Genomic DNA, 22,720 nt, shown 5'->3' on the forward strand with positions numbered 1-22,720 from the left:
TCCAATGTCCATCCTTTCATAAAGAAAGTTTGTTCCCTTGGAGTTAATTTTATCTTCTTTATTTGACTTCTCCATTGACTACAATAGTCATGGTCCCTAAACTCCCACTATCTCTCTTGAAACTTATTTCAATTGTGTTATACACATCAAACATTTTGGAGAGCATGTGTTTATTGTTCACTACATAGTTTACAATAAACTTAGTGAACCATTAGGATAGGGACATAAAGGTGAAGTCCTAGCCTAGTTTCTGTCTCGTTAAGTGGTTTAACACTTCAACACTCAATGATTCAAAATCATCATAAGTCCATGTTGATGGACTATTTTTGTCAACCAACCATTATGTTCTAAACATAATTACAAACTTTCAAGAGTTGTCCAAGGCAACTCTCATTTCTTCATACAACAATTTGTAAGTGAAGAATCATGGCACATAAAGTGTCCATGCCCTTGTGCTTTGTTCTCAAGTTCTTTGTTCATTTAACAAAGAAACAAGCACTAGTGTTTGCATTGACTAAGGGTTGTTCAAAGCAACTTTTATTTCTTCATACAACAATTTGTAATTGAAGAATTATGACATTAAAAGTGTTATCCTCTTTATGATAGACTTTTTCTAACATATTCTTCTAATGATACATTATCAATAGGAAGATTGTGAGGATGAGACTACTTAGGTACATTTACAAGCCATTAAAGACAATCTATGGTTTTGTAGTACCAAGTCCAGAAACTAAAGCTTTCGGCTTTTATTTGTCAAGTGTTGGATAGCGTTTGCAAACATATTGGTAAATAAATACATAACGAATATAAATCGATTGATTTTAAGCCATTTGATCCGGGTCTTTAAATCAAATAGCACCACCCACTATTTTTTGGCAAATTCCATATCCCTCATTGGAATTCGAGAGTTTTGGAGGAAACTCTTAGTAGGGTATGGGAGACTCACTACTACCAAGCCCACCTCACAATGATATGATGTTGGCTAGCATTAATAATAATGAGAGAGTACGCTTACTCATTTGCATCTCTTGCAAGTACCCATCTTATTTGGCCTCTAGAGAATGTCACCTCACAATGATATGATGTTGGCTCCATTGCACTTAGTTAAGTCATTCCCACCATGCAAGTTCGGGTTGGGGTTCAAGAACAACCTCACAATGATATGATGTTGATCATTCTCGTTGCCTACGCTTCACAACATCAAGTATGCATATAGACTCCTCCTGAGTGTAAGCACGCACTTTGTACTCCCCCATGATAGGGTGAAGCCGGTGTACGAGTCACAAACGATCGGAGCCTACCACAGTGGAAGGCCACGAAAGAGTGTTCAAAGCACTCTCACGCTTCTCAACTTAATAATGGTTTGGTTGAGGGTTTTTAGGTCTCATCACATATAAATATTCATTTTAATCTTTATTAAAACAATTTTGGTCCTATTACAACTATTGGTCCATTTGATTGTTTTAGTTGTATATAATACTCCCACTATGCTTATAAAACGGTTTTTAAAGCAAGAGTATATGATACTACTAACATAAACTTTGCATTCATTTGATGGACTATATAGTTGCCTTAGGGCCTTAGGATGACTATGAACCTTTGTTTAGATTCAACACGAGCCTAGTGTTGAATCTCGGTCTAGGGATGATGATTGATTTTAGTTACGCATTTAATCACATTAAGGCGTGTTGTCTTAGGGGCGTTGGACCCTCTACTCCATTTTCATGCATATCAAATAAAAAAAGAAAGGAGTACTTCAAAGTAAAGATGAGCTTATGCTCTTTACAACATTTGAATAAAACAAATTACTTTAAAGTAAAGTAGAGCTTATGCTCTTTTACAACATTTGATCAAATCAAATTACAACCAAAATCTAATCTACACATTCCCATGGTTCAAACAAATTTGAAACGGCCTTTCACATAGCTCAATTATCGTAGGCTTAGGATCATAATCACCCTTTAATTAATTAACGCTTTAACTAATTAAACTTGAATGCAACATTTTCATTTGGTTTTTGTATCCATAAAATTGATTTAAATGGAGCTAAATGAAATGAAAATCCAATTCTCATTTAAAGAGACAAAACAATTTTGTTCTCAACCTAATTTGGGCCAAAATGCAATTACCACAACTTTTGGGCTATATTGCAAAACTTAAACTTTTGAGCTCATTTTGTAAAAACACAAAAGTCCACTACTTCATGTAATCACAACTAGAACCCAAAAATATCATCAAATGCAAAAACTTCATTAAAGGAGCAAAACAATTTGACCTTTAGCGTTTTTGGGCCTTTACGTAAAAACGTAAACTTTTGGGTCAAACTTGCAAATACACAAAAGTACCAAAACTTTATGTAATTGCATAAAAGCCCTAAAAGCACCCCACTTGTAGGGTGGCCGGTTTTAGAGAGAGAAGGGAGTGATGTGTGTGTTGATTTGTAGTTTTAGACATAAAGCATGCACGTGGTGCATGACATAAATGTCATGCAAGTGGTGCATGACATAAATGTCATGCAAGTGGTGTGTGTGAAAGGGAATTAATCCTTACACACCCACCAATATTTCTTACACCTTTCTAAATAAATATCTAACACATTTAAACATTTGAAAAAATATAAAACATAAACTTTATGAAATAAATCAAAACTTTGAATCAAAACACCAAACTTTTTGTTCTTGGCAAAAATGTCAAGAACAATGAAGAACACTCATGAAAAACTCAAAACATTTCCATGAACATTTTTCACCCAAAACCATTCAAACTTACGGGAAATAACATATAACCAAACTAGGGTACATAGGGGTTCCAAAAGTTACTTGAAAACACTTTTAACAAGTCAAACAAGAACCCAAAAAAACACCCTTTGGATTTGGCCGAAAATTCCCAAAAACATGGCACCAAATTTTAGCTCCAATATTCATGCTCATATGAACTACATCTACAACATGTGAGATGGCAAATTTTCCAACAAAATTTACATTCAAAGAAACAAGAATAAAGCTTGTAACATATTACAACATTTAAATCAAAACTATGAACTACAAAACCCAAAAGGATTCACCAACTACTAGACCTAGGCTCTAATACCACTTGAAGGAAATTTTGGGAAAAACATGTTCATTTAAGCAACATCTATAGCATGCAATTAACAATTAAAAGGCGGAATCATGCTTGTATGCACTTAAAAACAAAACATTAACCATGAAATTCAAAGCCTAGTAGATTGGTGAACCAAGACTCAACTCAAATCAAAGTGAGTTGAGAAATTTATACCTTTGTAGATTCCTCTTTGCATAAGCAAAGGCTAACACCCAAGGAGAGGGCCTTCATTCCTTGCTTCTTAGATCCATGGATTTGGATGGAAGAATATGTTTCTCCAAGTTCTCAAAATAGAGAACCTCTAAGTCTCCACACCAAGGTAAGATGTGAAGAAGAGATGAGTGACCTTGGAGGAGAAAGATTACTAGCTAATCCCTCCAATGGGGCCGGCCTTTTAGAGAGAAAAGAGAGAGATATGTTCTCTCCAATTCTCTAAAAGAAACCCTAAATGAATTTTGGCTATTGGAGTGACAAACTTGTAATTAAGTCCAAAACCCACTCCTTTAACAAAATGGCCGGCCATAGGATTTCATTGGGCTTTTAAGACCTTTGTGAATTATTTGTCATTAAGTTGTCATACAACTTAAGTCAATGGGCTTGACGTTCGAAGCCTATTGGGCCTTGAGGCCCAAAACTATCCCGAGGTCTTTAACGAACTTATTCGTTTGATTAATTAACACATTAATTAATCATTGCCATAAATAATTAAACCGTTTAATTATTCTTACTCATCTCCATTGTTTCTTCAATCTCCACCTTACACGGTGTACGATCCATTAGGTTCCTTTTAGCGAGGCAGTAGGCGATTAAAACCATTTCAAATCGATTGTAAATTGAAACTTACTTTCAATTCTCCCTTTAGCGATTATACACGTTTAGGGCTTCCACAAACCATGAGTGACACCTAGCAGCATATCATGGTTACCCAAGCTAATCAGAAGAGGTGGAGAACCTATTCAGTTTAGGATTACAAATGCAATACGGTCTTTTTCTAATATAATACTCTTGATCACATTGTTTGGTTTGATAGTTTATTCATGTCTACTATCCAATGTGATTCGTGTGCTTATATGATTACCTTGAATTTGATTTGGAACGACTTCCTAAATCTCATTCATACTCTGGCCAGAGATTCTTAATCATATCATAGAGTATTCTCCCCCAAACGGTTTGAAGGTTAGAGATCCCTTGTTGCGCATTCACTTGCCTCCATGGCTAAGTGGCTTAACCCCGACGATGCCGTGGACACCTTCCTGATGGAGTGACTTTGACATAATCAAAGATCAAGGACTTAACCACAAGACAACTATGATGCCTCAGGTCAAAGGACTACTTTGCATTATCCTAACCATGAGTTCTCATGTGACATGAGTATGAGAACTCCTCGTTGATTGTGTTCAGTGGACTCATTCATTATTGAGCACCTACATGCTTGTCTTGATGTCACACACACCAATGACTCGAGACTAGTCACTCTCCCTGAGAGAAGACACAGCACGTACTGATCTTAATGGACTGTCAATGCCCAATTGGCAATCCTATGATCAGGAACGTTTAGGATGTGTCTACGAAAGAATGGTCTCATGAATCTAACTTCTTTAGATCGCATTCTCCCAATCACATATTCCTTGGACTTATCGTTTAAGCGTATAACATTTATATGAGATGGCTCAAACAATAATCTTTGCCCTTGATATTAAACTAGATTAGTTTAACATGTGAAATGTCCGTAAAGTATCATCATATGATTGGTTTTAGGGCACATTTCCAACATTCCACTCATTGGGCAAGGGCACGGCGATTTCCATTCAAAAATATTTTATTTTTATTTTTTAGGTAGCTTTGTTGACCGTGTGTTGAAGTTTGTTTAAGTGTGAAACTTTGTAAGTTTGTTCTTTGAAAGTAAAATGATTCTCTAATTTCAATACTTTTTTCCAAATACAAGGAAAAAGTAAAGCATTACAACAAACATAATTAATTAAAAATTAAATGTGAATTCTAGCATAACCAACTACGATATTGAAACAATATTATTCTTAATAGCCTACAACCTAGGAGATAAAATTAGTAGGGCTAGGTCCATTGATACATCCCAACTTGGAATGTTCACGTGTCCATCCGAATCGTGATGTGGTAGCTGATACCTGGAGGATGACGAAGCCATAAAGTAAGGTTGATGTGTAAAAGTGAGAATAAATTTAAACTTTAAATAAATAAACCAAAGTGCACAACGTGATTGGGTGGTAACCCTTATTACAAAATGTGAAGTTCAAAGCATAGTGCAAAAAGATGAAAATGGTCTCATCCGTAAAGGATGATTATTTAATACATAAGCAACCTACTTTGACCGAAGAACAGTCAACTACTTCCACTGAAACGTCGTACTCCCACGAGCTCATTCTCTCCGTCCTGGATGGGTGGAAAACAAGGTGAGTAGGCCTAGAAAATAAAGTTTTATGAAACCTTTTTGAAAACGTGTAACCCCTCGCTATAAAACAAGTATATGATTTCCCAAAGTAATGAGTTAAGGGATATAGAGTTCTACTACAAAATATCACTTCAACAACTCAAATCGCTATCATAAAATCACAGTTATGAAAATCATTAAAAATCATGGCTATGAAAATCACTGCTCATTATCTAAGTAAGTAGCTGCATGAATACTCTGGGTGTAGGTTTTATGTTCTAGTATTACATCACGTGAAGTTGGCACTACGCGCATCACATACGAGTGTAATCAACAAACCTAGGGACATGTTGGCACCTAACTCTGGATCCAAAACGAACGTAAATGGTACATGTGAACATACACGTGAAGCCCAAAACAATACAACTAACTAATAAACACTGTCAAAACATGTCACAATGAGCAGATATAATAAATAAAGATGTCATGCCACATTTTTATACTCACAGTTAGTAAAAACATAAAGTGTAGAAAATCTAATGATAAGATAAACAAGGCATGTCACATCAATTATGTAAGAAAACAGTTATGCAAAAAATCACATATATATAGATATATTTAAAATCAAAAGACCCACTCATTGGTATGTCGTAGGGTTGTAGCAGCCTAACCTATTTTGCCTACGGTACTCCTCTAGATGGTCCTCTCTTATATAGGAAATTACTATACTAATCATTAAACTAATAATAATTGATGCAAAACACCTAATTTCGCCCTTAGTTTGCTGAAAAATGGAATTTAGAGACAATTGGTATTGAATTTGGAAAAACAAACTGTGGAAACCAAATCAGTGTGTCGAAATAACCTAGGAAGCGTCCCGGGGGATTTTTCAAAAAAGTCAACTTTGGTCAACTAACGATCAACAATCAATTTTAACGGAATATTCAGCTGCCTAATGGAATATTCTGTTAAAGTCAACGGGATATACCTTAGAATATTTCATCCAGATTCTGAAATGGATTTGGGTCGGATTCGGTTTGGTTTGTTGTAGATTTTCGTCGAATTTTTTGGGAAAAATTCTAACGCTCCGTTCAAGGCCATTTCATAACCAAAATTTGCCCATATATCAAAACGAAGCTTAGGACAAGAAGAATACGATTATACCTATTTCAAGGCCAAAAGTTGGTTGGAGATCATCAGAAAAAGACCTGAAAATGACGGCCCGAGTTGGAGTTCTTCATTTTCGTCAATTTTAAAGTGGATTTCAGCATGCAAGCTTAAATGCACGGCCTAGGGGTTGTGGGAAGTCATCATACACCTTTAAACTCGACCACATAAACAAGGTTTGGTTGGGTTTAGCTTGGAAAAAAATCCTACAACTCATCGAAAAACATGGTGGGTTAGGAAATCGTCTATGCGTTCACCAAAACATGCATGCATGCATGAAATCTCACTAGAACTTGAAGAAACCTTGAGAAAGAAAGTCAAAGCTTATCGAGATAGAAGTGGTTTGGTTCATTGGTTCTGTTGAGATACATAACGAAAAGTTCATATTTTTCCCAAGCTAGCCACAACCACAAGTTTTTGGACGAGTTGTAGAGATCATTAGGAAGCTTTTGGGTGAGTTTGTGCAATTTTTGGGAGTGGTATGGTGGTTTGGTGCTTGCGTCCGAGAGGGAGAGAGTGACAAGAGATCCGCGAGAGAGAAAGTTAAGAGATGTGAGAGAGAGTTTAGGGCGTGTTTACTAATCGAGAGAAACGGAATTGCACATTTCCCAATCCATTTCAACGTTTACTAGCAATTAAGGAATCAGAATTTCTGTGAGGACCACCCAATATTAGGAATTCAATTCCAAAATTGCCCGGAATTGGATTACCTCTATAGAGGTAATATTTGAGTTTCGGGTAGAACACTCCATCATGAATCAAATTTTTGTACCCAAAATACCCATGTATACTCCTAAAACACCTATACCTTCATAAAAACCAAAACTTTTCATTTGGGCAAACCAAAACACCATATTTCTATCTTTCCCAAATAGCCAAACGATCAAAGTTTCGTGTTGTTTTCAGAAAACCAAGCCCCTCTACGTTCACAGCACCCAACAAAAACAAGAAGAAGAAGAAGAAGAAGAAGAATACGATGATGAAGAAGAAGAGAAAGCAGTGAACCTGAAGCAAATTATCAGAAGGGGAAGAAAGCCCACGTAACTACGGTGACGCAAGAAAATGCAGAGCCTTCATGTTCTCTCTCTCCTCTTTCTCTTTCTCTCACTATCTCTCTCATCTGTGTGTGCAAAGCAGAATATGGAACAATGATGATATAGAGAACCCATGGGTTCTAGAAAGCTGTTGGGAAACTTATTTCTGTGCAAAAAAATGCACCAATATTTTCCAATGGTGCCAACCAACCAATATTTTCCAACGGGAATTGTTAATATTTTAATAAAACCATATATAGATCTGTGTGTGTGTGTATGCATGTGTGTGTGAAATTGTTAAAAAGTTATGAATTTTTCTATTATTTAGATTAAGGGTATTTTAGTAATCATATTAATTTTCATTCCAATTCAGGTGAACTGGTAAACAAATTATATGAATTTTGTTTCATTTTTACTCCGATTCTAGAACATTTAAGTAAACAGCTTCAACATGAATTTGATTTTTACTCATCCTCAATTCAATTCCTCCTCGATCCAATTCCTCTATTTGATTATGGTTACATAAACGCACCCTTAATGGGTAGAGAGAAAGTGATGGAGTGTTATCATGGAATTGATGGTTGAGTGTAATGAGAGAGAGAGAGAGAGAGAGAGAGAGAGAGAGAGAGAGAGCCGGCTAGAAAAAAAATGAGAGAGTGATGGTGATGGGTGTAAGTTGTTGGAACAAGTAAGGGATTTTAAAACCCAAACAAATCATTTTTTGTTATTGCCACTTGCATCACATTAACCCAAATAGTTAGTACATGCAATCATTCTCTATGCACGAATGCAGATTTCAGTGTTCCAAATAGGACTCATGCATTGGTGCGTGCTACATGGGAAAGTTCCAAGTTTTGAATTTCGTCTCAGTTATTTTTTTTCTTCACAATTTTGAACATAACTTGTTTGTTATAATTCTGAATTAAGTTCTGTCTATGGCCACGTGTTCAAAAAAATAAGTACTGTTCAAAAGTAGTAAAATAAGAGTGGTAAAGTGAAAGGAAAATTGAGGTCCACATGGAAGGCTTGCGTGGTGTGACGACCCATCCCTAATTTTCTATGTAATTTCTCCCCAAGTATGTGATTTGACATTCATGTCCTTGTTGGCAAGTGGCATGAATGTATTTATTCCTTTTTTTAAAATTGTTTTTCTCGCTATCATGATTAAACTGTGATTTCATCTGTACAAACCTTGTTGATAAGGCACAATAGATTTCTTGTGATTTCATTTGTACAAACCTTATCCATTTTTCTTCTTAAAAAGGGTGATCTGTACCCAAGGTATTAAATATCGGTAATATCGGAAATATCGGTAGTCCGAAAACACGGAAATATCGATGGAAATATCGGGATAATATCGATATCGATAAAAATTACATGGAAACCACGAAAATTGTAAGAAAAACTTGGAAATTTTTATTGAAACTTTGCAGGATGTTTATTTAGTCAATTATCTATTAGTTTATCACAAAAAATTGGAAGGAAATGCATTGCATGATGGATTTAACATTATCAAGTTGATTATATAGCGAGTTGACAAACATTGTGAGTGTAGAAAATATGTAGTAATTAATGAAAGAAGTCTAAACACACCATAATCATTTATATATAATGAATTAGTACAATATTTTACACTTTAGTACCACATAGAGTTCCTATGAGGTTCAAATTTTTCACTATCTTCATCATCTCTATGTGTAGAGTGAGTGTATTGTGAACAGTAGTTATCAAATGATAAATCCCCAAAATAGTTTTGCATGTAATTGTTAACATGCCACCCATATGGATCCGAGATTGGTTGAGGTTGTCCATAAGCAAAATCATTTAAAGATTGAGTCTGGGATTGTTTCCATGAGTCGCTCGATTCCATCCCAACAGGAATGGGATATGAAGGGTAGGGAAATGGTTGGTTATGAGTATAACCATAGTTACTACTTCCCACTCCAACAGAGTCCGAAGTTCTAGATAACGAGTCATCTTCTTGACTTGACAAAATCCCCTTGCCTCTTTCTCTACGAGTATAGTCCTTCCCTATGGCACCAATTCCTGGTCCTGCCCGCCTACTGCCATGGTCATCATCCTGTGTTGCATGCGTGAAGTTTGCCTCACCAGTGAAGGGGGTCATAAATCCGGGAGGTGGTCCATAATAGTTTCCATATCCACCACCACTACCTCCAGCTCCACTGTATCCTTCATCATTCCCACCTCCGGTGGTAGGTGAGTCTCCTGATCTTGTACTAGAGTTATCATTAGTATCAGCACGATGTTGTGGTTGTGTAGGATTGGAAGAAGGTGGAATTCCAGTGTTTCTTGGTCTTGGGAGCAAAAGTTCTTCCAAAGAGTCAGCGCTGCTAGATCCCACCTCCTCATCTAATACTCTTTCTACATTTATCCCTTCATTACGTGCTTCTTCAGCAACTCTGAGAGCTGGGTTGCCTTCATCATCATCTAAATGAAGAGGTCTAATCCATTGATAAAGTTGGTTACCCTCTGTATCATCATCTTCACCAACAATATCAAACACATCTAGTGGGTCACCACGGTCGACATGATCTATTTCTGCTTCCTTATCTCGAATTTGAAGCTTCATGTTGTAGTAGCCATAAACTAATTTTTCCAACCTACTATGAGCCAACCTATTTCTTTGCTTTGTGTGTATAAGTGCAAATGTGCTCCAATTTCTTTCACAAGCAAATGAGGAAGCTGTTTGTGATAATACTTTGATTGCTAACTTTCTCACAGTTGGTGCATCGGTCCTATACATGATCCACCATTCAGCTACAATGAAAAACAATGTTGATAAGCCTAATAACTCGAACAAATTCTATTATAAACTTATAGTGAAATATGTTTACACTCACTAGGAGACATTGTTGTTCGAGCAGCAATTGATGTTGGTTCTCCAAAAGTTCTTCTTGCATCTTTAAACCATGTTAGCTGAATTCAATAAATCGTGTTAGTTTAATCCAACAAAGTAATTATTATAATTTAAGTAATTGTGTACCTCATTTCCAAATTGGCCAACTTCTGGTGATGCAGGGTCCAATTTAGAGTATACATTATGTACAACACGTATAAGGGCACCATCATCTCCAACACCGGGTCTGTATTGGTATCGAGGATTGAAATAATATGCTGTTCAAAAGAAACACATACGCTAATAAGAGAAAAAATACTTATGCAACTAAAGAAATGAATTTCAAATTATGACATAATTTATACCTGCTGCATGCAAATCGTGGTATAATGTTTTATACCATCGGTCATCAATTATCTTTATGACCCACCTTGCGCCAGGTTTTCTTTCCAATTCCTCCTTCACTACATGCATCAACTCATATACTGCCCCCATAGTAGGATACACTTCTGTGTCAACAATCCGTAAAACCTTATAAAGAGGTTCAAACAGTTGGCACACATGTTCTGATTGAGTCCAGAAAGCATGATCAAGCACTATACTTTCCACCATACGACCTGCATTTGAGCGGCTGAAATTGTGGTTGGCCCAATCGTCACTAGTGAATAGTTGCTTCAACCCTGCTTTCTTCTTAAGTAGGCTGTCTAATGCAATATAGTTGGTGGCGAATCGAGTGGTAGCTGGACGAATAATTTCTCCTTTGCAAAATTCACGCATCTTTGCCAACAACCAACCATGGTTGTAAATATAATTTGTGATCGTTCTAGCTCTTTTTACAACATTAGCAATATTCTCTCTCTTCCCCATTGCCTCAAACATGAGATCAATACAATGTGCTGCACATGATGTCCAAAACACATTATGATGCTTCATTAACTTTTTTCCAGCTTTGACAAATGCAGAACCGTTGTCGGTCACAACTTGGACAACATTATGCTCTCCCACCTCCATGATTACATCCCTCAATAACTTGTAAATATACTTGTAGTTCTTTATATGGTCTGAAGCATCAACGGACTTCAAAAAAATTGTCTTTCCCTTGGAGTATACCATGAAGTTTATGATAGACAATCTGGTTGGCCCAGTCCATCCGTCACACATGATTGTGCAACCATTAGTTTCCCACTTTAACCTCAACTTGTTAACATACTCGCCAATGTCTTTATGCTCCATTTCCAAATATTTGTTTCTTACCTCATAGGGAGTGGGAGGTTGTACTCCAACACCGGCCTGTTGACATCCCAATACCATATTTTTGAAATGATGTGATGATGCCTTCTCAGCAGGGACATTTTCATAGATAAAGAACTTGCTAATTAGACGCCCCATTCCCTCCTTCACATTACCTCCCTTGAAATAACTCCAAACACTCTTTTGACGTGCTTTGGATGAGTTATATAAACTTGGGGCTATTGGTGGTGTTGGTTGTGATTCTCTAAGACTGCCTCCCCGTCTCATTTGTGCACCACCACTTGTCCCGAAACCTTGTCCTCTATTAGGAATTTTATGAAGGTGTTCTCTTTCCCATGCTGACTGTTTGGAGGCACGTAATGCTTGTTTGAAACTACGTCGTTCTTCAGGTCCCATGTCATCATCACATTCGTCCTCATCGTCATCATCATCACTGTCAACTGCTTGGCCAATGCCTTCTCCTCGTAGCCCAGCTCGAATATTTTCCATTCCATATGCTTTCTTTTCCTTCTGGTGTTTTTTATTTTTTAATAATGTGGTGATGAATGCCTTCACTTCTGGGGGGACACTATCGCATCGTTGGACATTATGTCCTGGATCTAATCCACTAAGATGGTGCTTAAGTCGTGTCACTCCGCCACTCTTCATTACATGACCACAATATTTGCAAATTGTGCCATGTTTGTTTCCGTCTATTGGGTCTCCATATTCCCAAGCTGGATCATGTTTTGACATCTTAAACGTACCTGTATTTATTTTGCATGGAAATTAGGCAATTATTTTTTGGCCAAAAAATATAGTAGTGACGGTTATATAAGAGAACCTAAATAATAAAGTTATTCTACAAAAGAATTAAATAGGAAGTAAACAAAATGATTGTAAGGTGTAGAAATTATAAAAATAATATGGACTAATAAAACCTAATATTAATGAATAATAACCAGTTTGATAATAAAATAATAAATAACATTAAACATATTAAAATTATCCTAGGGAATAATTATACAACATTACTTAATTACTTCAAAAAATTAACATATTATTTGTTTCTTAGATCACATGCACGGGTCCACACAAATTTTTTTGTATAATTAACCTCCTTATATATGTACATTATCTATGTATCCAACTTAACTAGTGTTTGTATTATATATTATTACAAATTGTTAAGAATTAATAAAACTTCTTTCTTTTTTAGTGTTTTTAAACCTTTTTCTTTTTTTTTTTGTTTTTTGAGAAAAGTGTTTTAAAACCTTATTCTTTCCTTTTCTTTTCCTTGCCGTTTCTTTTATATTCTTTGAAAATGTAGACTAAAAGGATTGATTATGGACCCTTTTCGTGGGAGGTATGTAGAAATTGTTTAATCAAAATGGATAATCAGGAGCAAACGAGCTCGAACAAAGCCATAAAGCAAAGTTAGTAAATGTTTTGCCCCTTTTTGGTGTTGGAAAGTTCATTTACGATAGTGTGAGGATGTGAAATTAAAGAATCTCATGCATGTGTCCACACAAATTTTTTTGTTGTTGTATAAATTACAATAATATAAATGTAAGTTTGTAAACTTACCTTAAATGTAACAAATCTGGAACTTTCGATGTCGTACGTAGCAGCAGCAAAACCTCGACGATCCTCTGCAGCTTGCCGTCTGTGAATAAATGAGAGAGAAAATGTTTTGGAAAGGATCTGAAAGGGCTAAGGGAAGAAGAAGAAACATAAATGTGTAATAGAGGTTTTTCAATTTTCAAAGGGTCAAAAAATGTGTGATGATCTGATACTCCACCTCTGGGACGCACACGGTTTTGAACTTTTGGCAGTGTTTTTTTTACACACACACATGGGTTTGACAGTGAGAAACCACTCCACCATACATTTTTGTCTTGTCACTGTTTTTTTCACACACGGATATATCTTTTTGTCTTGTCAAGAATTTTTTCACGGAAAATGATTCTCATGTGATTTAAAGGTGTAAGGCTACATGCATGTATGGCAGTATGGGCATATGACAGTTTGGTTCAGTTTCAGTGGGTTTTCTTTGATTTTTTTGCAAAATTATTGGCACACACACACTCACACTAACCTAACATCTCACAGTCACTGGCACATTATTTTCACATCTTTTCACCTCTGGGTGCAAAATTATTTTCACCTATTTTCACCTCTGCAACACTCTGCAACACACACATTCACCTATTTTCATCTCTGCAACACTCTAACACACACGATGCAACACGCACACACGCACACGCAACACACACACACGCACACGCAACACGCACACACGCACACGCAACATGCAACAAGCACACACGCACACGCACACACGCATACCTTTCTGGATCCTTCTCTATCTCCCTCGGTCTCTTCGTCTCCTTCTCTCCCTCGGTCTCTCCGTCTCCTTCTCTCCTTCGGTCCGGTCTCTCCATAGTCCATCCAATATGCTGGGTCACCTCATCACCTTAGACTCTCTCGAATCTCGATCTCGATCTGGATCCTTCCCTCAGTCTCTTCATCCTTCTTCTTCTCCCTCAGTCTCTCGAACTCGATCCTTCTCCGGTTCTCCCCCCCATCTCTTCTTTGCAACTCCGCCGAGCACCATCACCACCTCCCCCCCATCTCTTCTCTGCAAATCCGCCGAGTTGCTTGGGGCCTTTTTACGGTCTCTCTACACCCTGGGGGACGTGATTTTGCTGTTGTTCAGCTCGTACCCACCACCTGTGGTTTCCTCCTCCCTTTCTCACCTCCCGCCGGCGGTGACGACGACGAATATCGCGATATTATCGCTAATATCGATAATATCGCGATATTAGCGATATTATCGCGATATTTTAAAGATATTTTAATTTTAGTAAAAAAAATATCGTTCGGTCAAAAAAACGATATTATCGGCGAAATATCGCCGATAATATCGATTTTTAAGACTGTCTGTACCTTACACTTCACCACCAATCATTTTAGTTCCTCAAATTCCTCACCCAATCAACTCTCCCTCTCTCATTCTTTTTGGACCAATAAAAAACCTTCTTTTTTTTTCTCTCTCTCTCTCTCTCTCTCTCATCTTTTCCATCTCTCTCCTCATTTTGTAACTCTCTCCTCTCTGCAACTGCAAGGACCTTCACAACCACTCACAAATCGAGTCCAAATACACCATAATCATGATCATCTCGTCCTCATGATCACAACTATGCCAACCGATTCTCTAATGGTTGAGTTTTAAGTGGTCAACGCATAGCGACTCGGTAGCTCCAACCCGGTCGAGTTGGCATCATCTTGATCCCGGTAGAGTTACAAGGTTTTAGGATGTGGGGAAGCTTCTGCTCAACTCCCCGTGGCCATTAGACTAGTTTTGGAGAAGCGTTAATGTCGAATCAAGCATGTTCAAGGAGTTGAGCTTTTGGCCCAGACTTTCGAGCCATTTTCAGGCCATTTCCCATCCACTTTTGGACTTTTGGAAGGTACAACTTTGTTTTACTGTTCACGAGCTTCATTTCCATATAAATTTCGTGAAAAATGGTTGAGAAATGAGCAAGATATTAAGGTTTAAAATTTTACCCAGAAACCGGCGAAGATTTTCAATTTCCAGCGAGTTTAGATGGCGGCGACTGGTGATGACCCATCGGATAAGACAATGAATATTCCATCAGACTTGACAAAATATTCTAACGATGTCAGGTAACACCGTTAAGGTGACAAATATTCTAACGATGTCAGGTAACACCGTTAAAGTCCGTTAACTGTTCAACGGAATATTCCATCAAGTCTGATGGAATATTCTTGGATTCCGTAGCTGAAGGATTATTTTGTGAAAAACATGTTCATTTAAGCAACATCTATAGCATGCAATTAACAATTAAAAGGTGGAATCATGCTTGTATGCACTTAAAAACAAAACATTATCCATGAAATTCAAAGCCTAGTAGATTGGTGAACCTTGACTCAACTTAAAACAACATTTGTTAGTTGAGAAATTATACCTTTGTAGATTCCTCTTTGCATAAGCAAAGGCTAATCACCCAAAGAGAGGGCCTTCATTCCTTGCATCTTAGATCTATGGATTTGGATGGATGAAATGGTTCTCCAAGTTCCCAAAATTGAGAACCTCTAAGTCTCTTCACCAAGGTTAGATTGGAGAAGAAATGAGTGACCTTGGAGTAGTAAGATTGCTAGCTAAACCCTCCAAGGAGGCCGGCCACTTTAGAGAGAAAGGAGAGCTTATGTTCTCATCCTTTCCCCAAAAGAAAACCCTTAATGAATTTTGGCTATAAAGTCATATTTATACCTTAATTCATTGGAGTGGCAAACTTGTAAATAAGTCCAAAACTCACTCCATCTCTAAATGGCCGGCCTTAGGGTATTTTTGGGCTAATTGGGCCTTTGTGAATCATTATTCATTAAGTTGTCATACAACTTAAGTCAATGGGCTTAACGTTCGAAGCCCATTGGGCCTTAAGGTCCAAAACTATCCCGAGGTCTTTAACGAACTTATTCGTTTGATTAATTAACATATTAATTAATCCTTGCCATAAATAATTAAACCATTTAATTATTCTTACTCATCTCCATTGTTTCTTCAATCTCCACCTTACACGGTGTACGATCCATTAGGTTCCTTTTAGCGAGGCAGTGGGCGATTAAAACCATTTCAAATCGATTGTGAATTGAAACTTACTTTCAATTCTCCCTTTAGTGATTATACACGTTTAGGGCTTCCACAAACCATGAGTGACACCTAGCATCATATCATGGTTACCCAAGCTAATCAGAAGAGGTGGAGAACCTATTCAGTTTAGGATTACAAATGCAATACGGTCTTTCTCTAATACAATACTCTTGAGCACATTGTTTGGTTTGATAATTTATTCATGTCTACTATCCAATGTGATTCGTGTGCTTATATGATTACCTTGAATGTGATTTGGAACGACTTCCTAAATCTCATTCATACTCTGGCCAGAGATTCTTAATCATATCATAGAGTATTCTCCCTTAAACAGTTTGAAGGTTAGAGATCCCTTGTTGCGCATTCACTTGCCTCCATGGCTAAGTGGCTTAACCCCGACGATGCCGTGGACACCCTCGAATGGAGTGACTTTGACATAATCAAAGATCAAGGACTTAACCACAAGACAACTATGATGCCTCAGGTCAAATGACTACTTTGCATTATCCCAACCATGAGTTCTCATGTGACATGAGCATGAGAACTCCTTGTTGATCGTGTTCAGTGCACTCATTCGTTATTAAGCACCTACATGCTTGTCTTGGTGTCAATCACACCAATGACTCGAGACTAGTCACTCTCACTAAGAGAAGACATAGCATGTACTGATCTTAACGGACTGTCAATGCCTAATTGGCAATCCTATGATTAGGAACGTTTAGGATATGTATATGAAAGAGAATGGTCTCAGTAATCTAACTTCTTTAGATCGCATTCTCCCAATCACATATTCCTTGGACTTATCGTTTAAGCATATAACATTTATATAAGACGGCTCAAACAATAATCTTTGCCCTTGATATTAAACTAGATTAGTTTAACATGTGAAATGTCCGTAAAGTATCATCATATGATTTGTTTTAGGCCACATTTCCAACGGTAGCTTCTGCCGTGCACGTGCTAGCGCGTGTGGTCATGGGTTGGGCAGCGCGTGAAGGCACATTCGGCCTCCGGTCGGCGAATGGTTGACACGTACGAGTTTGTGACTTCGAGTAGAACATTTTCGTATATTCAAACCTTCCGTTTGAGCAAATTATGGGAAGTTTTTCCTAAGTTTTATGTATATGTGTTAGTTAATTTTTACTAGTTGTTTCACATATATGGGAGACTTACCTTGAGGACGTACGTGGACAAGTGAGTAGGGGGCTACGATCCTACGACATACCAGTGAGTGGACATTTTGTTTTCATATATATATAATACTTTTAAGTTGATTTATGCATGTTATGCCACATTTTACTTACTTTAAAAATAATGCCATGGTGGTTGAGATTTATATTTGATCATGGCATATTCATATGCATTTTACCTGATCATAAATATTATGTTATTATGTAATGCCAAGTCATTCTACAGGACGCGCGTGTAAGTTCAGGTGAGTCTTTTGAGTTGTTTGGAATGATTGAATTGTATGGCATGCCTATATTCATATAGTTCTCTCATCATTGCTGCACCGGTGTTAGTGCTCGCCCCGTCCTTCACGTGATGTTCATTTTGCACCCCACGCTCGCCTTAGATCCAAGTAGGTGCTAGTCTTGTTGTATAGGTCACATTAAGCGACTCCGACTCATAGGTGACATGCATAGTGCTTGTCTTCACGTGATCGTAGCACTAGAGCATATATTATTATTACACCTAGTCCTGTCGTACATGTCACATTAGGTGACTTCGACTCATGTGTTAGCAGAGATGGATAAGCAATAGGTGCAGTCGTATATGTCATATTAGGTGACTCCAATTGCGTGCTAGTATAGATTGTTGAACACATGATTATATTCATATTGTCGTTGAGATGTTCTGTTGTGGCATATTCCTGAATTTATTGTTGGCATGCATTTGATTTCATACTTATACTTAGTATGATTTCTGAAAACTATACTTGTTTTACAGTGAGGGGTTAGTATGTTCAGAAAACAAATGGAGTTTATAAACCTTTATTTTTGTACACGCTTACCCTTCTGTTTTTTTTCGTCCCTCCAGGTCCTAGATAACTAACCTACTCTGTGGCACTCGAGGATTACCCGGCAATTTTGACATATCTCCATTTTAACGTAGGAACTTATCATAGTTGTGTAATAAGCAAGGAAGAAAATATCAGTAATATCGGAAATATCGGTAGTCCGAAAACACGGAAATATCGATGGAAATATCGGTAAAATATCGATATCGATAAAAATTACATGGAAACCACGGAAATTGTAAGAAAAACTTGGAAATTTTTATTGAAACTTTGCAGGATGTTTATTTAGTCAATTATCTATTAGTTTATCACAAAAAATTGGAAGGAAATGCATTGCATGATGGCTTTAACATTATCAACTTGATTATAGAGCGAGCTGACAAACATTATGAGTGTAGAAAATATGTAGTAATTAATGAAAGAAGTCTAAACACACCATAATCATTTATATATAATGAATTAGTACAATATTTTACACAAAAGCCTAAAAAATTAAAATACTAAAATTTTACTTTCCCACCCCCAAACTTATTGCACACCTTGTCCTCAAGGTGTGTAAAAATAAACCAAGATTGAAGAACAAAAATAAAAACTGTAAAAGATAAAACAAAAGCCTAAAATAAATAAACTATAAGAAAAGGAAAATAGAAAAGAAAACAAAGAAATTAAAATAAACAAATAATAAAACAAAAAGAAAAGAAGAAGAACAAAAATAAAAACTGTAAAAGATAAAACAAAAGCCTAAAATAAATAAACTAGAAGAAAAGGAAAATAGAAAAGAAAACAAAGAAATTAAAATAAACAAATAATAAAACAAAAAGAAAAGAAGAAAAAGGACAAAGATCACCTGGATTCGAACTGAAGATCTGGTGCTATTGAAGAGAAACACGGCCCAACACGTCCAAGTCCACACTTGTGTCAAAGTGTAGCAACAACTACAATATATGTTGATGCAGCAGCTTCCTGTTTGAATTGAAAAACCCTAGCAGCTGCTACATATTTTGCCCTTGCCTCGAGCCCAGAGCCTCAAAAGGCTCTCTATCTCTCCGTAGTAGACCATCCCTTTCAATCTCTCCATTGTTTCTCAGTTTCGCACCCCTTTTCAACCAAGAGCCAAGCAACATCCATACCCCTTTTCGCACCCCGTGGCTTTACCTCAAATCGGTCATCCTCATCGGCGCCCTCTACTTCCTTTCCCTCTGCTCCTCTCTCGCCTTTCTCCTCGTCGAGCCCGTCACCATGTCCCGCGGGCCGCGACCTCTACCTCTCCTCCGTCGTCCCCATCGGCGCGATCCTCCTCATCCGCATCTCCCTCTGCTCTCTCTCTCTCTCCTCTCTTTCAGCCACTGATCGAATACGATCTGTGAAATGCTTGCTCATTGATCTCTGAGCTCCGTTCGATTTGCGCTCTTCCAAAGATGATGATCTTTAGCACTGTAACTGCCGGTGAGGTACTCGATCTCTCAGCTTCTACTGTTGTCTTCCAGATCTTGCTCGAATTCAAGCCCTTGCTTCTCGGATTAGTGTAATTTTGTCACTGATTTGGTATAAAGTGGTGATTTTTGTTGAAAGATAGTGATGATTTTGTTCCGTTTGGTTGCAGGTTTCGTTCTTGCTCGGAGTTATTCCGATTCTCCGGCGAGGTTGTGACTGACTGTCGAGAAACCAAAAATATCGCGATATTATCTAAAATATCGCGATATTATCTAAAATATCACGATATTTTGATGAAAATTCCTCGGATACCTATTAAAATATCGGTAAAGCAAAAAACCAATAATATCGGCGAAATATCGCCGATATTATCGATTTTTTCTTCCATGGTAATAAGTACTTCTCTCGTTCGACTGCTTTACCCTTATATTATCTATGCTCTGAATATTTGTAGTTTTTGGGTTATAACCACTGTTGTGCACTCATCCTATTAATTAATTAAGTTCTAGTTCGGTTTTAATTTATTCACATTTTTCTTTCATCACTTGCACTTTTGGTTACGTTACCTTCACGTGACGGCCAGCACGCCTTAATTCTGATCGGGGTGTGTCACGTGGCATCTCATGGGCATTTTAGAAATTTCATTGCTATCGGAAATAAAAACATTAAATTTCGGGACGGGATGTCACATCCATTTTCCCTTGGAACGTATGGAACTCCCTTATCTTCCCTAGAAAACCTTCACTCATGACGATATTTTTTTCGCTTTTCAAAAAATGTTTTGAAAATTAGGAGACATATCGTTGAGGCAGCGGAACATGATATCTCAATCTTTCTCGTCTTGCTTTTCTTGCATATTTAACTCTCTTTCTCTTGCCTTTGTTTCATCTCTAGCCTTGTCCTACTCGTTAAATAACTTGTCTTGTTCCATATTTAGTGCATGTTGGCGAGCTAATTCGTCAACTAATTTTGACTAATCATTAATCGAAAATTCCCTCTTGCAACTCTTTTCTTAGCAGCCTTCTTACCAATAGGCCTCATGCCTTCTTGGTTTTATGTGAACGATTCAATTGGGGTCTCTAATGGTTCATTCAATGGTGACTATTCAATACTAGATTCATGAAAATGAGTCTTATTCAACCCAACTTATGGACCACTAGGCAGAACTCTGTACTTCGGAGTATGCTTTGCTATGTTCCAACATTCATGCCTTGTGAATGATTTCTTATTTTCAAGATTGAACGACATTTGTACTTGTAGGTACTAAAATAAACATTGTGAAACAACATAAAGGTCTAAATAATAACATGTTAATTAGATATTAAGTTTGTTTGTACCATACTTGACCAACCCCGAAACTACTGAGCACCGGTCAATATTATACCACCAAGGACCCACAGAAGTCTCCCTCCAACCAGGAGGCCAATCACAACACGACACATGTCAAAATCAGAGGCCAATCATAACGCGACACGTGTCAACATCAGAGGCCAATCACAACACGACACGTGTTAATGTCAGAATGAAACTAGAAACTCTCTTCTATAAATAGAGATCATTCTCTCACAATATTTCCTAATGTCATTTGTACTAAATCATTCACTAGTACTCACTAAAAGAGAGCTTGAATCTATGTACTTGTGTAAACCCTTCACAATTAATGAGAACTCCTCTACTCCGTGGACGTAGCCAATCTGGGTGAACCACATACATCTTGTATTTGCTTCCATGTCTCTATCCATTTGCATACTTATCCACATTAGTGACCGGAGCAATCTAGCAAAGGTCACACACTTGACACTTTTTGTTGTACCAATGTCCTCACTGATTTTATGCATGGCGCCGTCTGTGGGAACGACACTTATTCCCTCTTCAGCTTTTTTAAGCTGGTTTCCACCATTCGTACACTCTCTTTTGACCAGGCATCCCTTTCCAACATGGGGAGCGAAGGAAGCCACAACACACAGAATGACACCTCTCTTGCACTTGATGAGAAGCAACAAAAGAATGAACAAAAGAAGTTTGCTCTTCAGGCTTAAGTCGATGAGCTGAAGGCTCAGAACAACAAGATAGCGATGAAGAATGAGATCCTCTAAAAGCAGTATGAGAAGGTCTTCGAGATGCTCCACGAGGCTAGATATACTAAAACACACGAGCTCATCGCCCTTGTGGAAGTCAACCATTAACTGGGTGCCCCCCAACATGGAGGGTCATTTGCCCTCGACCTGGGTATTCCTATTGATGAGCGAGCTACTCATCGAAATGGCGACCAACATGAGACTTCTCTCAACCCAGATACTTCGACCCAAAGCAGGAGGAATGGAGGAAGACACCTCCTTACAAAAGGAGTGGAAGGATCAAAAGCCGTCTTTCGCGACTGTCGAGACTTCCTAAAGCAACGTTGAGACAATCTCATCCATGTAAGCTCGAAGATTAATGACCCAAGGGTCTCTGAAAGACTCGAACCCCTCCCATATCCCAGACCGGCTCCCAATTTGGGGAAAGGGCAACAAGTCCTAGAGAAACACGAAGGTATAGGGGACTCATAGATGTTTCGATAGACATACCTTGGAAGTCAATATGGCGAGTCCAGGGAAAAATCACATGATCTTGATCAAACCTTCCTACTTCCAAAAGGAGATGGAGATTTACGAAAGAAAGCTTCAATGGTACATGACTCCACTCAGGACCCTCTTGTCCTACAGCTCTTTAAAGAAGTAAACAAGTTGAAGGCCGAACGACAAGCTGAGATACCTGATTGGAACCAACCTAGGCCTGACCCTCTTACAAT

The 22,720-nt window shown here is 37.7% G+C and overlaps 1 protein-coding gene across 4 annotated transcripts; it reads right to left on the reverse strand.

The window, feature by feature from the left end:
• Positions 1-10,473: 10,473 nt before the first annotated feature.
• Positions 10,474-12,519, reverse strand: LOC126597084 (uncharacterized). 4 transcript variants are annotated; one of them, XR_007614133.1, is made up of 4 exons: positions 10,933-12,519; positions 10,715-10,814; positions 10,572-10,647; positions 10,476-10,488 (listed from the first exon to the last, which is right to left on the reverse strand). XR_007614133.1 is itself a non-coding variant. In XM_050263850.1 (3 exons), the coding sequence occupies exons 1-3, from the start codon at positions 12,464-12,466 to the stop codon at positions 10,644-10,646; spliced, it is 1,638 nt and encodes a 545-aa protein (XP_050119807.1). In that variant the 5' UTR covers positions 12,467-12,519; the 3' UTR covers positions 10,520-10,643. The 4 variants fall into 4 exon arrangements, 2 of the variants coding, with proteins under 2 accessions (XP_050119807.1, XP_050119805.1); XR_007614132.1 differs by having other exon boundaries at positions 10,474-10,488; positions 10,572-10,814; XM_050263850.1 differs by lacking the exon at positions 10,476-10,488 and having other exon boundaries at positions 10,520-10,647.
• Between the last annotated feature and the right edge of the window lie 10,201 nt (positions 12,520-22,720).

The sequence above is a fragment of the Malus sylvestris genome, chromosome 13 (genome assembly GCF_916048215.2).
Source record: "Malus sylvestris chromosome 13, drMalSylv7.2, whole genome shotgun sequence".
NCBI classification, from domain to species: domain Eukaryota; kingdom Viridiplantae; phylum Streptophyta; class Magnoliopsida; order Rosales; family Rosaceae; genus Malus; species Malus sylvestris.

Bases quoted from the DNA above. Each gene is read 5' to 3' on its own strand.
- LOC126597084 (XM_050263848.1), bottom strand. From the start codon at position 12,466: ATGAAGAGTGGCGGAGTGACACGACTTAAGCACCATCTTAGTGGATTA. The intron at 10,815-10,932 runs GTATAAATTATG...ATACCAATACAG, and splicing joins CCACGATTTGCATGCAGCAG to ACCCGGTGTTGGAGATGATG.